Source organism: Lactuca sativa, chromosome 6, assembly GCF_002870075.4.
Source record: "Lactuca sativa cultivar Salinas chromosome 6, Lsat_Salinas_v11, whole genome shotgun sequence".
NCBI lineage: Eukaryota > Viridiplantae > Streptophyta > Magnoliopsida > Asterales > Asteraceae > Lactuca > Lactuca sativa.
The window spans coordinates 17,995,908-18,008,972 of NC_056628.2; the positions used below are offsets into that span (position 1 = coordinate 17,995,908).

General features: G+C 32.3%; 3 protein-coding genes across 4 annotated transcripts; 2 read left to right on the forward strand and 1 right to left on the reverse strand.

The window, feature by feature from the left end:
- The first annotated feature begins 956 nt into the window (after window positions 1-956).
- Window positions 957-4,275, forward strand: LOC111906095 (endoribonuclease YBEY, chloroplastic). Its single transcript, XM_023901836.3, has 10 exons — window positions 957-1,458; window positions 2,104-2,355; window positions 2,433-2,528; window positions 2,600-2,777; window positions 2,870-2,938; window positions 3,007-3,107; window positions 3,188-3,280; window positions 3,354-3,425; window positions 3,495-3,614; window positions 3,683-4,275. Exons 1-10 carry the CDS (start codon window positions 1,051-1,053, stop codon window positions 4,088-4,090), a joined length of 1,797 nt encoding a protein of 598 aa, XP_023757604.1. The 5' UTR covers window positions 957-1,050; the 3' UTR covers window positions 4,091-4,275.
- A 165-nt stretch (window positions 4,276-4,440) lies between these two features.
- Window positions 4,441-7,750, forward strand: LOC111906105 (endoribonuclease YBEY, chloroplastic). Its single transcript, XM_023901847.3, has 7 exons — window positions 4,441-5,664; window positions 6,056-6,128; window positions 6,216-6,316; window positions 6,408-6,500; window positions 6,633-6,824; window positions 6,906-7,145; window positions 7,339-7,750. The coding sequence occupies exons 1-7, from the start codon at window positions 5,662-5,664 to the stop codon at window positions 7,504-7,506; spliced, it is 870 nt and encodes a 289-aa protein (XP_023757615.1). The 5' UTR covers window positions 4,441-5,661; the 3' UTR covers window positions 7,507-7,750.
- Window positions 7,751-8,673: 923 nt separating this feature from the next.
- On the reverse strand, window positions 8,674-10,430 carry LOC111906094 (early nodulin-93). Of its 2 annotated transcripts, XM_023901835.3 has the most exons (5): window positions 10,275-10,430; window positions 10,041-10,181; window positions 9,508-9,569; window positions 9,271-9,346; window positions 8,674-9,136 (listed from the first exon to the last, which is right to left on the reverse strand). In XM_023901835.3, the coding sequence occupies exons 2-5, from the start codon at window positions 10,159-10,161 to the stop codon at window positions 9,045-9,047; spliced, it is 351 nt and encodes a 116-aa protein (XP_023757603.1). In that variant the 5' UTR covers window positions 10,162-10,181; window positions 10,275-10,430; the 3' UTR covers window positions 8,674-9,044. The 2 variants fall into 2 exon arrangements, with proteins under 2 accessions (XP_023757603.1, XP_052620531.1); XM_052764571.1 differs by lacking the exon at window positions 10,275-10,430 and having other exon boundaries at window positions 10,041-10,250.
- Between the last annotated feature and the right edge of the window lie 2,635 nt (window positions 10,431-13,065).

The window sequence follows — 13,065 nt, forward strand, 5'->3', positions numbered from 1 at the left end:
CAGATGCGGAGTATAGTTTTATGCAAATGCTGAATATAAATGCTATTTTTTTTTTCAGATTTTGTATAGCTGAAAATTGATATGTATAGCTAAAACTTGTTGTTGAACTTTGTTGATTTGATCTATTTTATTGAAAATGTGTTTGTAGTTGCTAATACAAGTTGTTGATTTTGTTCATTTGTTGAAATCTATTGCTAATCTTGTTGTTATGTGCTTAATTTTTGTTGAAATCTATTGTTGAGTGACCAGGGTTGGTGAATAGAAGTTGATGGCGTCATGAAGGCTACGATGATGATGATAAAGTTCGATGACAGGTTTGTGCCCGGTGATGGTGTATGGTGGTAACGTACGATGAAGAGGGTGACGGGTTGTTGCATGTTAATGGTGAAAATATCCTCTGTGTGTTTCTGTAGATTAGCAACATTTTTCATTCACATGATCAAGAACCAAAAAGACCATATGCAGTATTTCATGTAAACCTTGTATGGGGTGTGATGCTGACCAAATTATTGTCCGATAATTGTAATAAAATATTGTGTTGTTTAGTTTACATTGTATTTTTTTGTAATATTCGGTGTAATGCTTATATTTATCAATCTACTTTGATGAAAAAAAATCACATGTATGATGTTTATTTCTAGCATCCTACTTTGATGTGTTTTTATCAAGGGTATGGTGTTGTAGTTGAAAGAAATGATACAGAAGGGTAAAATGGTTATTTTTATCATTCAGCACAAAAATTCAGAGCTTTCAACCAAACAACATGTTAAAATTCAGATCTTAAAAATTCAGATCCTCTTAGAAATTCAGACCTCTTAAAAATTCAGATCTTAAAATTTCAGATACTACCAAACAGCCCCTAAGATACAATAATGTGTATTTAGATTTAGATTTTACTCATTTTAGAACTAGGGTAAACCGGGTTTGAGATATTAGCCGGTTTAGTTTTTCGGTTTTAACTTTTAACTTGTTTCCGGTTTTCTTCGCTCCCGGCGAATTGTGGGGGAATATACTGCTAGACATCACTTTCAGTCGCCGTCTCCGGCCCGAATGAGGTCTCGCCTCCCTCCTATCCTCCTCCGCAACCTTCATTCTTCTTTAGACGTCTCCTCCATGGCGGCAGCCGGTTTCATCTTCCGAACCCTCTCCACACACTCACTCACGGCCCCATCCAAACTCCCATCGTTACCTTCATTGGTCTCTCATTGTCGCTCTAATCTTTCGTATTCGACTTCTTCTTCTTCTCCATTGTTTGGTGGTTTATTCGGTGCTCACCGTCGCAGAGATGGAGATTGGATTCTTTCGAGAAGGTTGGGAGGGAAAGTACTGGCGTCGCAGCGAGGGTACAGGAAGGTGCGGGGTCGCCCGTCGGCCAGGAAGAAGAACAAGGGGAAGGATTTGGAGCTCGATGTTAGAATTGGTATCGAAGAACAATTGCCCGATGATTCTGAAATTCTGGTTTGTACTCCCTCTTCCGTTTCTCTTGTGTCATTACTCATTACTCATTAATGTACAATTACTTTTTCATTCAATGGATTGAAAAGTTATATCCTAGTTGGGAGCAGTTTATTGATGTACATGAGTATAATGCAGTTGCAGACCAAAGATATGTAATGTTTTTCCAGGAGCTTCTAAACAACTGAATGTTATAGTACAATCTTGTACATGACGAACAAAATGACCTAAACTGTTCCAAACTCATAAACTAACAACAATTGAGTATGAATCAATTTCAACAATGTGACAAACTCTGTGCATACTTACTAGACTTAATACTTGTAGCTTCTTTGCTAGGAATCACCTGAAACTTGAAGATTTAGGAGTGCTATAGTTGTGATTGTCTTAGATGCCTATAATTTCAATACAGTTTGTAACTCTTAATCAGTTTTTTTCATCTAATAAACTGCAAGATATTAGGGCTTCATCACTTGAAAGGCACTCTCACCCTCTACACACTATGCTTTAGTAATTGGTTCAACACCTGTTTCTGCCTGTTGCACTGATGACTGCCTATGAAGTTTAGCTAGCAGATCTTCTTTCTACATTTGGCAGAATGGAGATATATTTCTTGCTTTAAACACTCTTCTTTTCTAAAATTGGCAGGATATTGCAGAAATGCTTCGTCTAAACGCTCCAATGGCAATGAAACTAGCATTTGATGGTTTAAAAGATTCAGATCACAAAACAAGAGATTCTTCTGTTGATGATGTTGGCCAATTTGAGAGTGTTGAGTTATCAATACTTCTATGCAATGATGAGTTCATCCGTGAGCTTAATAAAGATTGGAGGAATGAAGACCATGCTACTGATGTTCTCTCCATGTCTCAACATGTCCCTGAACTCAAGCTTCCAATGGTCTGAATTGCCCCTCTTGAAATTTACTTTTGAGTAATCAGTGATTTAGTTTTTGACATTTGTTTTCTATGTTGCAGCTAATGTTGGGTGACATAATCATTTCAGTGGAAACAGCAGCAAGACAAGCAGAGGAAAGAGGGCACACTCTTCTTGATGAGATTCGTGTTCTTATGGTTTGTACTTTTTCTTGAAAAGAATTCAAACATAAAATTGATTATTTAATGTATTGTTTCATTATCTATAGGTCCACGGATTGTTGCATCTTTTGGGATTTGATCATGAGCTTAGTGAAGAAGCTGAAGCAGAAATGGAGGAGGAAGAAGAACGTCTTTTGAAGAGTCTTGGATGGAAAGGAAAAGGATTGATACAAAGTGCATCTTCTGTTGAATATGATGAAACCCTTTTACCAAAGATTTCTGATGGTATTTTACTCTTACATATTTTTTATTTACTTAAATCATTATGTGTAGATTTTTTATATTTGTAACTGGCTTTACATTTGAATTGTCAAAAGGAAGAAAGAAAGCTGGCAGTCTTCGATTCTACAAGCCAAAATTCAGCTATATCTTCTGTGACATGGATGGTGAGATTTACTTCAAATGTTGACTAAATGACTATTTTACCCTTACATTCCAACAAATTATTATAAAGGTACATTGCTGAATAGCAAAAGTCAAATTTCTGCTACAAATGCTGAGGCTTTAAGGGAGGCTTCATCGAGAGGTGTAAAAGTTGTTATAGCCACCGGAAAAGTAAGAAAATTTAGGATTTTTTTTACTATTATTATTTGTTTGAAATTTCTCACCTTTTTTTATGTTATATTTGGAAATAGACTCGTCCAGCTGCTATAGCTCTTTTGAAGATGGTGGATTTAGCAGGTAGAGATGGAATTGCCTCAGAGTATTCACCAGGTGTTTTCATTCAGGTATTTTATTTATATCTATCTATTTATCGTTTATAAAATCATGATTTATTCTTATTTTCAAAATTCTTTTTAGGGTTTGCTTGTTTATGGCAAACAAGGACACGAAATTCACAGAAGAAATTTGGATCCACATGTTTGCAAAGAGGTATGTATTTCTTTAATTATAATTTATCCTGACATTTGGATGCTTAATAATATAATGTTAATATTACAGGCATTTGATTACTCAGTAGAACACACTGTTCCACTTATTGCATTCAGTGAGAATCGTTGCCTGACCTTATTCAGTCATCCTCTTGTGGACTCCCTCCACACCATATATCATGAGCCAAGGGTACTTTCGTCATTACATTCTTTCATTATTGTTATTATTATTATTTTTTTAACATAAAGTTTTTCCAGGCAGAAGTTATGGGTTCAGTGGAGGATCTGTTAAGCAGTGGTGATGTGCAGAAGGTGTTGTTTTTGGACACTGCTGAAGGGGTGTCTGGAAGACTGAGGCCATATTGGTCAGAAGCGATAAAAGGTCGTGCATCTGTTGTTCAAGCACAGCCAGATATGCTTGAGATAGTGCCAGCTGGCACTTCGAAGGGGAGTGGGGTCCGTATGCTGCTTGACCATTTTGGTGTTGGAGCAGATGAGGTGATGGCGATTGGTGATGGGGAGAATGATGTGGAGATGATTGAGTTGGCTTCTTTAGGGGTGGCTTTGAGTAATGGATCTGAGAAGACAAAAGCTGTTGCTGATGTGATTGGTGTTAGTAATGATGAAGATGGTGTTGCTGATGCTATTTATAGGTATGCATTTTAAGACCTCAAATAAATCCATTTGAGCTTAAAAAGACTTGAACAAAGACTGTATACTTTGGGACTCCTATATATTTTTTTGGGCTAGAAAATAGGAAAATCATAAAGAAACAAACAGGGCTAAACTGTCATTGGTCCATGAGACATTGTTATAGGTTGACACAAGTATATTAATGTGCGCTTTTTTTTTTTTTTTTTAAATCAATATATATTCATTCATATTCGTGATCATGAATACAACTAAAGTACATAAGATATTATAACAAATATAGTAATATAATTTCAAAAAAAAAATCATCAATTTTATATAGGCTTTTAGCAGCCTTAGCTTATATGCATTATGTCTTTATCCATCAACACGGGTGCTTATGTATAAAAAATCAACCTTTTTCTATGTGGCATATGAGAAACCAAATTTCTGTGACAAATAATGCAGGCATTCGTTTTCATAGGGGTATGATCGTCAAAATTCCTTTAGATAAGTACAATTAGATTCCGCCACATGCCATCTTATGGTTTATTTATTTTCCCAACAAAACTAATATTGTAAAAAAAACTATTCTTTCTTTATTAGAAAAAAAACTAAATACAACAAAATTCATAACTGTTTTTTTTTCTAGTACCGACCATAACTTTAACACACAAACTCCGATTGAAGTGATTCAGAATATAACGAATATAACTCTTGTATCATAACTTTGATTGGGCTGATTCAAAATTTCACAAAAGATGACTTAATTAATCACCTACAAGCTCCTTGTTTTACATTTCTTTCAGTTCATCACCAATTATGCTAAGAATCTTACCCAATCTCAATGAAGTTGCTAAAAAGAATGTATTTGCCGATGATTTAGAAAAACAAACGACTATTGTATGGACAATTTAGTGTTATGGAATCATTGATAATTGTTTCTAATTATGTTTTTGCTGTCTTTTAGTAACAAATGTCAACCGTTTCAATTGTGTTTTAGGCGAAATATTAACTGAATCATAAAACCGGCATGGATTTTATCCAAAAATATTATTTTTAACAAAAAAAAAAAATTACAAGTGAAAAAACTGAATAGTAAGGAATCAGCTGAATCATTATATGATATCTTAACTAAAAATTTGCAATTTTATTTTTATAGAAAACAACACATAATATTAAAAAAAAACCGAAGTTTTGATAGTTTATACTAAAATGTGTCAATATGGTCTCCATTTTAAAGAAAAGAAAAATTACGAACATATAAGAAGAAAATTGACAGGTTAAAGAACAGTTGCATTGCATTTGCATGATGTGATTTATAAACAAAACCATTCACCAAAACAGAGGGAAGGAGGGATAATTGTTAATTAGAATTAGCGGAGATGAAGAATAAATGATGCGAAGGTTAAGGGGACAATACATCGTCAATTAATTAAAGTGGTTGTAATGTACGTAAATGGGTTCTCCTCAAATCACGGTTCTCTTCTAGTTATAACTCATATTCTCCTGAAGAGGCCGACCCAAAAATGGAGGAACGTCTTGGATCAGAAGAGAAATTTAAAGGATCGATACAGAAGAGGGCATCTACAACCTGATCCAAGAACATGGTATTTTATTCTTAAGATATTCTTTCTTGATTAAACAATTATCCACATTTCTCAAATTTAAGCATTGAATTCTCTATTGTTGGTATGCTTTTACCGCCTAACTACCCTTCATCATCATCCATTTTTGGAGGGAGAATTCATCTATATACACTGATATATCATTAGTATTTAAGAACAAACATAAACATATGCACGATTTTAGTGTCCGTTGCTTCTAAGTTTTTTTTTCCTAAGGTTAAGCATTCATAGGGGTTGAGATATAACTTACATAAAGTTTCCAATATTATGATCTATCAAGATATCAAAGTTACTGCTTATCATACAATCTACAACACACATAAAGTAAATTTTGGTAGAGTAATGGCTTACTTAACATTTGAATTGTCAAAAGGAAGGAAGGAAGGAAGCAGGAAGTCTTAAAAACTACAAGCCAAAATTCAGCTATATCTTCTGTGATATGGATGGTGAGATTGATTTCAAATGTTTCTTTCTTTCATCTTCTTTGCATATAATTTCATTGGTTCTCATGTATTGTTATGGATATATACAAGGTACACTTCTGAATAGCAAAAGTCTAGTTTCTGCTACAAATGCTGAGGCATTAAGAGAGGCTTCATCAATGGGTGTAAAAGTGGTGTTAGCCACTGGAAAAGTAAGAAAATTTTGGATTTTATTGTGACTTCTTATAATAGTATTTGTTTCAATTTTCTCATTATTTTGCATGTAATCTTTTTTGCAAACAGACTCGTCCAGCTGCTATAACTCTTTTAAATATGGTGGATTTAGCAGGAAAAGATGGAATTGTCTCAGAGTCCTCACCAGGTGTTTTCATACAGGTTGCCTAGCTGCTCACATTAATTAATTTTCAAGTGTCACTTTGACATAATAATAATAATAATAATATAGTTCATTAACTTTGAGTCAACTTATCATTTATGAGAAATGTTTTCTTCTTACTCTATTATCAGGGTTTGCTTGTTTATGGAAAAGAAGGCAAGGAAATTCAAAAAACAAATTTGGATCCAAATGTTTGCAAAGAAGCATTTCATTATTCTGTAGAACACAAGGTTCCACTTGTTGCATTTAGTGAGAATCGTTTGCTGACCTTATTCAGTCATCCTCTTGTCGACTCCCTCCACACCATATATCATGAACCAAGGGTACTTTCGTCATTATTTTCTTTCGTTTAACCGGATAACATGGGCTACATGACTGACACCTTTTTTTTTTTTTTTTTAAAGGCAGAAGTTAAGCCTTCAGTGGAGGAGCTGTTAAGTAGTGGAGATGTACAAAAGGTGTTATTTCTAGACACTGCTGAAGGGGTTTCTGGGAAACTGAGGCCATATTGGTCAGAAGCAACAAAAGGTCGTGCATGTGTTGTTCAAGCACAAGCAGACATGCTTGAAATTGTGCCACCTGGCACTTCAAAGGGTAATGGAGTAAAAATGCTGCTTGATCATCTTGGTGTTACTGCAAACGAGGTAGGTGTGTGTGTCATGATTCATGAAAGTACTATCATTGATCATATTCATTGTATCATCATTTATTTTAATCAATATATATATATATATATATATATATATATATATATATATATATATATATATATATATATATATATATATATATATATATATATAAATGATTTTAGTTAAAGTCTTTGTTGATGATCAGATAATGGCTATTGGTGATGGAGAAAACGATGTTGAGATGATGCAATTGGCTTCTTTAGGGGTTTGTTTGAGTAATGGATGTGAGAAGACAAAAGCTGCAGCTAATGTGATTGGTGTTAGTAATGATGAAGATGGAGTTGCTGATGCTATCTATAGGTATGCATTTTAAAGTTTAAACCACACATTACATTTTGAGCTCAAAGACTCGAAAACTTGGTATACTTTTTGTTTTTTGTTTTTCTTCCCTGTTGGAATTATTGTACATAGATGGGTAGATACTAGTAAAAGGAAAGAGAAAGGCTAGTGATAATGAGAGAAAAGAAACAAAGAAGGAAAGTTAATGTCATTGGTCCATGAGACCTTGTTGTTATAGGTTGACACAAGATTCAAATCATCTCATTGTATAGCAAGGGAGTTCTCTAATTGATTGTAAAACTTTAATAACATTTTTTTTTTGGATTTCGCGTTCTTGTATGTTGATGGCTTGATGTCCATGTTTCCCCTACATGCATATGTTAAAACATGCTATATTTATTAGAGGGTGTGTTTGATATCCCAAGTGTAACAAAGAGTTCATGCATCATACCATTGGTCAAGTCAACCAAAAGTGAACTAAACCATTCACTTCCAAAGGAATTCATATCCTAAGGGCAGTGTTTGGCTTAGGAAAGTTATCATTTTTTTTTACTCTTTGGAAAAAGGAGTGAAGTTTTTGCTTTCCGTAAAAATTTTATAAAACACATTTGGTTAAAATTGATTGGATTTCCATTTTCCATTTTAGAAAAATAGAAAACGTATTTGGATGTGGATTTTCTATCGGTTTTCATTTTTCAGTTTTTGTTATTTCAAACAATACAAATTGGTTGACCGATTCATTGGATTGATTAGAAGGATGTATTCAATAGTTTATTTACACGAAATAGATGGGTGGATCAAATAAAAGAATTACATGGTAACATGGATAGATTAGTGAATGGATTAGGTAGATAGACCAAAATATGCTGCATGTGTTTGATTGATTGATCATATAATCGTATGGCTCGTTGGATGGATGAATTGGATTGAATTGGATATGAATGGAATAATTTTGTGGGTTAGATGAATGTATTATATTAGATAGATTGGTTGGATGGAGAGAATGGGTAATTATATGGATGGATTAGAGCTTTGTTATTAGAGTGATTATATTATATGTTTGGTAATTTTAGTGACATGAATCGGTTTAGTATAATCACGATTAACTCAAGATAAGTTGAGTTCAGTTCTGCTACATTACGAGTTTGCACATTTGCATAAACTAAAGGAAATATGATATGACAGTTGACAAGCCTCACTATACTTTAAACCAACTTTAGCTTGAAATTTTGACCAAAAAAACAACAGCAACTAATATACAACGTTTTCAAATGAAAATCGTTACAGCTTTTATAGGCCAAATCAAGCGATAAGGAAAAAGGTCCAGTCAACAATGCAAGACAGGAATTATTAAGCAAATTATATCCATATACAGCCACTAAAGATCAACGCATAAAAACAATTATTTTTCCTTTTTTTTTTTTTTTTTTTATAATTATGCATCTATCTCACTGGTAGAGAAAATGGAGACCTGAAAGCATAAACTTCGGGGCCCACATGTGAGGCTTAAACTCGATACAAACAACACTGAGAAGCCAGATATCATAATCACAATTGATTAATTGTAAACTGTTAAGCGGACTTATCATAAAGGGTGCGTGTGTTTTTCCTTGCACACTCCAGTATAGTTTTGTCAGCAGTGATAAAGTATGCAGCAATGGATGCTGTTTCAACACAAAAAAAAAAAAAAAAAAAAAAAAAAAAAAACAATCAAATCACATCTACAAGAATCTTTTTGTAAAATCATACCATCATATCTATCTAAAATCAGTTGAAAAGTTTAAATTTTGGAGCATACCAGCAGATATAATGAGAGCTTGAGCAGTATAATTTAGGTTTGCTTTTGCCCAGGGGATTGTACGCACAGCAATTAACTGAAAATTACAAATATTTCAGTGGCTAGCTATAAATATAATAACATAACTTCATCGAATTCAAAGCTAAATCTGGTGTTCCCTTGTTGCAATTTATCTGATAGAAACGATTTTAAGATGCAAAGGTTTAAGTGAAAGCATAAAAATATGAAGCAACCAACCGTAGGGATTGCACTTGCAACACATGCAATTGAAGCTGACTTCATTCCTGCACGAACCCCTTCTGCAAATCATGTAATTAATGGTTAAAATCATACTTTAGAAGAAGCGTCAGATATATAGGATGTTTGTGCTTCATGCCTTTTAAACATGGCAGAAATTGGCCGTTTGGAATGTTTCAAGAAACATTGATGATGAAAGTGCTACATAAAGTGATAGGGATGAGCTAAATGTAAGCATTTTGAAGAGAGAATTATTCACATCATCTAACAATTAAACGATGATCATTTCAGGAAAAATGGAATGACTTTCAATTTCATTCTTCAACCACCAAATTAACCCCTTGTCCCCTAACGAATGAACCCTAACGAATGAATCATGGGGCAAGCGGGCATATAAATCCAGTTGATAAGAAGGAACACGTTCTAAACACGTTTAAAGGATCGCATCCCTTCTCTAACCTACCCCCAAGATAAACAAAACGAGATGAATTTCAAATCTAACACAAATAGAAAGGAATGAAAATTCGATTCACCTTGAGTACACATTTTGGATCTCAGAAACTTGAGATCTTCTTCTGGAGATGGAATCATAAAACTTGATGATTTCTTCCTGTGGCTTACCCAGGCATCTCTCATATCCGTAGGAATTCCCATTTTTTTCACTCTTTGATTCTCTGGTCAAACAAACAAAAACCTTCAATTCACAGACAAAAGTATCAACGATTCAAACAGTGAGCAATCGAATAAATTCGTAGGAAGATGATTACATATATAGCAGGAATGCGGTGGTGGAGACTCTGAATGTAGCCGCTGTTCTGAATACCGCCGGCTGTTTTAACAATCAAAATTGGGTTCGTCTGCTATGCTTTTACGAATAGTTTCTAATTTATATTTTTATATTAAAGAATTTAAATACTCAATATTAAATTATTAAAGGGACTACTAGCCCCCCTATAAAATATCGAAGCTCACAAAAAACGACCCAATATATCAATTCAATTCGAATCTAACACAAAAAAATGGATTAAAAGCGACATTTTGAACTTATTTTATTAAATGAGATAGTCTGTTTAATTAAATGGATTGGGTTATAACCAGGTCCGTGGCCCATCCTTCACAAGAGCTGAATTTTTTTAGTTTATGTTACATATCGGTAGTATAGATTCAGATATTGTGTTTGTACTTTGTAGTTATCCTTCAATCTAGTTATCTAGTTAATGTTCTTCGTCTAAGAAAATAATTTTGTGGGTCCCAAAACATTATCATTATAGATTCAGATATTGTATTTGTACGAAGGCTTACATTTCTTTATACAAAGTGTTTCATTCAATTCTTTGGGAAAAACTTTCATTACTATCTTAAGACATACAAGGTCCATGAAGGGTTGGAAGTGATTTTAAGATGTGGCTAAAAAACTTGGTGGCAGACCTTTAAATCTTTATCTTGTAGGAATTCAATGACATGAACTTTCCCAATTTCAGATAATTGGATTGTTAACACTAAGATCATGATCTAAAGAATATTTGATTTTGTTTTACATCAACATTTTGTTTTTTCATTTTGATTATGTAATCTGTCTAAGTGTCTTCAATCCTCAATATATTGATAATTTTCCCCTTATGTAGAAATTATAATTTTTTAATTTGACTCAACTTAGGGTATTGAATTTTATTGTTTTAAAATTAGAACCTATCTTTTTTTTTTTTTTTTTTTTGGAATTATAAATATATGAATTGATTTTTACCTTTAATGTGAATAGAACCTGATTCGTGTTGGCTTATGAATTGTTTTTTTTATTTACAATGTGCATTTCTTGTAATGTTTATCTATAATTAGTTTTATTCTTATTACCAAATTGTTTAATGACCTAAAATGTACTACTATAATTTGTGAAACAGTTTTTTAACGGCCAAATTAGACAAATATTCCAACGGTTTCATACAATTGCAACTTTACAATAGTACAATGTCTCTTGATTTGTTTGTATTATTTCATAGTTTCTAATTAAGTGGTAAAGCGGCATGTCACCACGATTTGTTTGCAATTTGACAAGCCGTGTTAAGTTGCGAAGTATCACTTTCCCCCTAACTTTCTTTCCGAATTGAGAGGATTTGGAAAGAAAATAACAAAATGATTAATTTTCTTTCCACTTCTCTCCAACGCGGGAACACAAAAGAAAATTTTGTTTTCCTTTTCTTTCTCTTTTTTTCTCTCATGACTTTCTTTTATTTTATTTTATTTTCTTTTGTTAAACTCAGAAACCAGACGTAATTGATATTATATTTATAGTCTCACTAAAGCACGTAAATGTTGAGTTGCGGAGACTGATTGCTTGTGGTGAGTCAAAAGTGTCCCACGTGGAAAAAGGTGAATGATGAGAATATAAATATCACACAAAGGATGATATTATGTTATCGTCAAATATTGTGTGAACTTGTCCAAGATCGATAATAAATCTATCTAGTACGTCTGTGTATGTTGCATGATTATATTGAATTGTGAACCACATCATTCTCTTGTTTTCTTTATATATATATATATATATATATATATATATATATATATATATATATATTAGTTGTGAGACTCATATATTACATGGATAATTAATAAAAAAAGTTAACTATGAAGGTTTAAATATTTGAAAACTTTGAATTTATAAGAAAATAAAAAAAATAATGAATTATTAAAATTGAAATGTGTTTTTTATCTATTAAATTTAAACAAATCATTTAAATAAATAAATAAAAGAAACTAATGAGCTTTAATTTGGAAGGTAAGTCTAATAATGTAATTAATATTCATTTATTACTACATTTATTATAATTATTACATTAAAATATTATGTGAAATTTATTAAAATAGAAAAACTCATAAAATGATACGTAAAAAAAAATAATTCAACATAACTATAAAATGACATTTGACAAATTGAATGAGAATGTGATATATTGTAAAACAAATCTTCATTTATTTGAGTAGATTGCATCATTTAGTTGTGCACTTGGTTGAATATCTAACAAAAGATTACGGCTTAACTTCCATTAAGATTCAGCAAAGTGTTGTTATATCACTTGGTGAAAAAAAAAATCATTTTGGCACACAATGTAATCATTTTTAACACATTCACATCTTCTATAGATGATATATATATATATATATATATATATATATATATATATATATATATATATATATATATATATATATATATATATATATATATATATATCACTTATCAGTGGAAATTAAGATACCCAAATTTCATCAAAACTAATGCCTTGGCATATCTGTGTGACTTAAGATTCTAATAACATTTTAAATGCCCAATAATAATGTACATCTACCTTTTTCATCACAATCCCAAACAAGAACACAAAAACACAATTTATATCAAATTCTTAAGACAAATCTTACCAAAACTTGGTTACAATAATATAATAAAACTTGGAATTTATTTGTACAACTTAACTACTCCCTCTATTATACATGCCATCTGATGCATTTAACCCATTTCCACCAACAATCTTCACATTGAACAAAATAAAACCAAATAGC

Bases quoted from the DNA above. Each gene is read 5' to 3' on its own strand.
- LOC111906105 (XM_023901847.3), top strand. The intron at 6,317-6,407 runs GTAAGAAAATTT...TTTTGCAAACAG, and splicing joins TGGTGTTAGCCACTGGAAAA to ACTCGTCCAGCTGCTATAAC. The intron at 7,146-7,338 runs GTAGGTGTGTGT...GTTGATGATCAG, and splicing joins TTGGTGTTACTGCAAACGAG to ATAATGGCTATTGGTGATGG.
- LOC111906094 (XM_023901835.3), bottom strand. From the start codon at position 10,161: ATGGGAATTCCTACGGATATGAGAGATGCCTGGGTAAGCCACAGGAAG. The intron at 9,570-10,040 runs GTGAATCGAATT...CATGATTTGCAG, and splicing joins ATCCAAAATGTGTACTCAAG to AAGGGGTTCGTGCAGGAATG. The intron at 9,137-9,270 runs GTATGCTCCAAA...GTGTTGAAACAG, and splicing joins AGCTCTCATTATATCTGCTG to CATCCATTGCTGCATACTTT.
- LOC111906095 (XM_023901836.3), top strand. From the start codon at position 1,051: ATGAGGTCTCGCCTCCCTCCTATCCTCCTCCGCAACCTTCATTCTTCT. The intron at 2,529-2,599 runs GTTTGTACTTTT...CATTATCTATAG, and splicing joins ATGAGATTCGTGTTCTTATG to GTCCACGGATTGTTGCATCT. The intron at 3,426-3,494 runs GTATGTATTTCT...TTAATATTACAG, and splicing joins ATCCACATGTTTGCAAAGAG to GCATTTGATTACTCAGTAGA.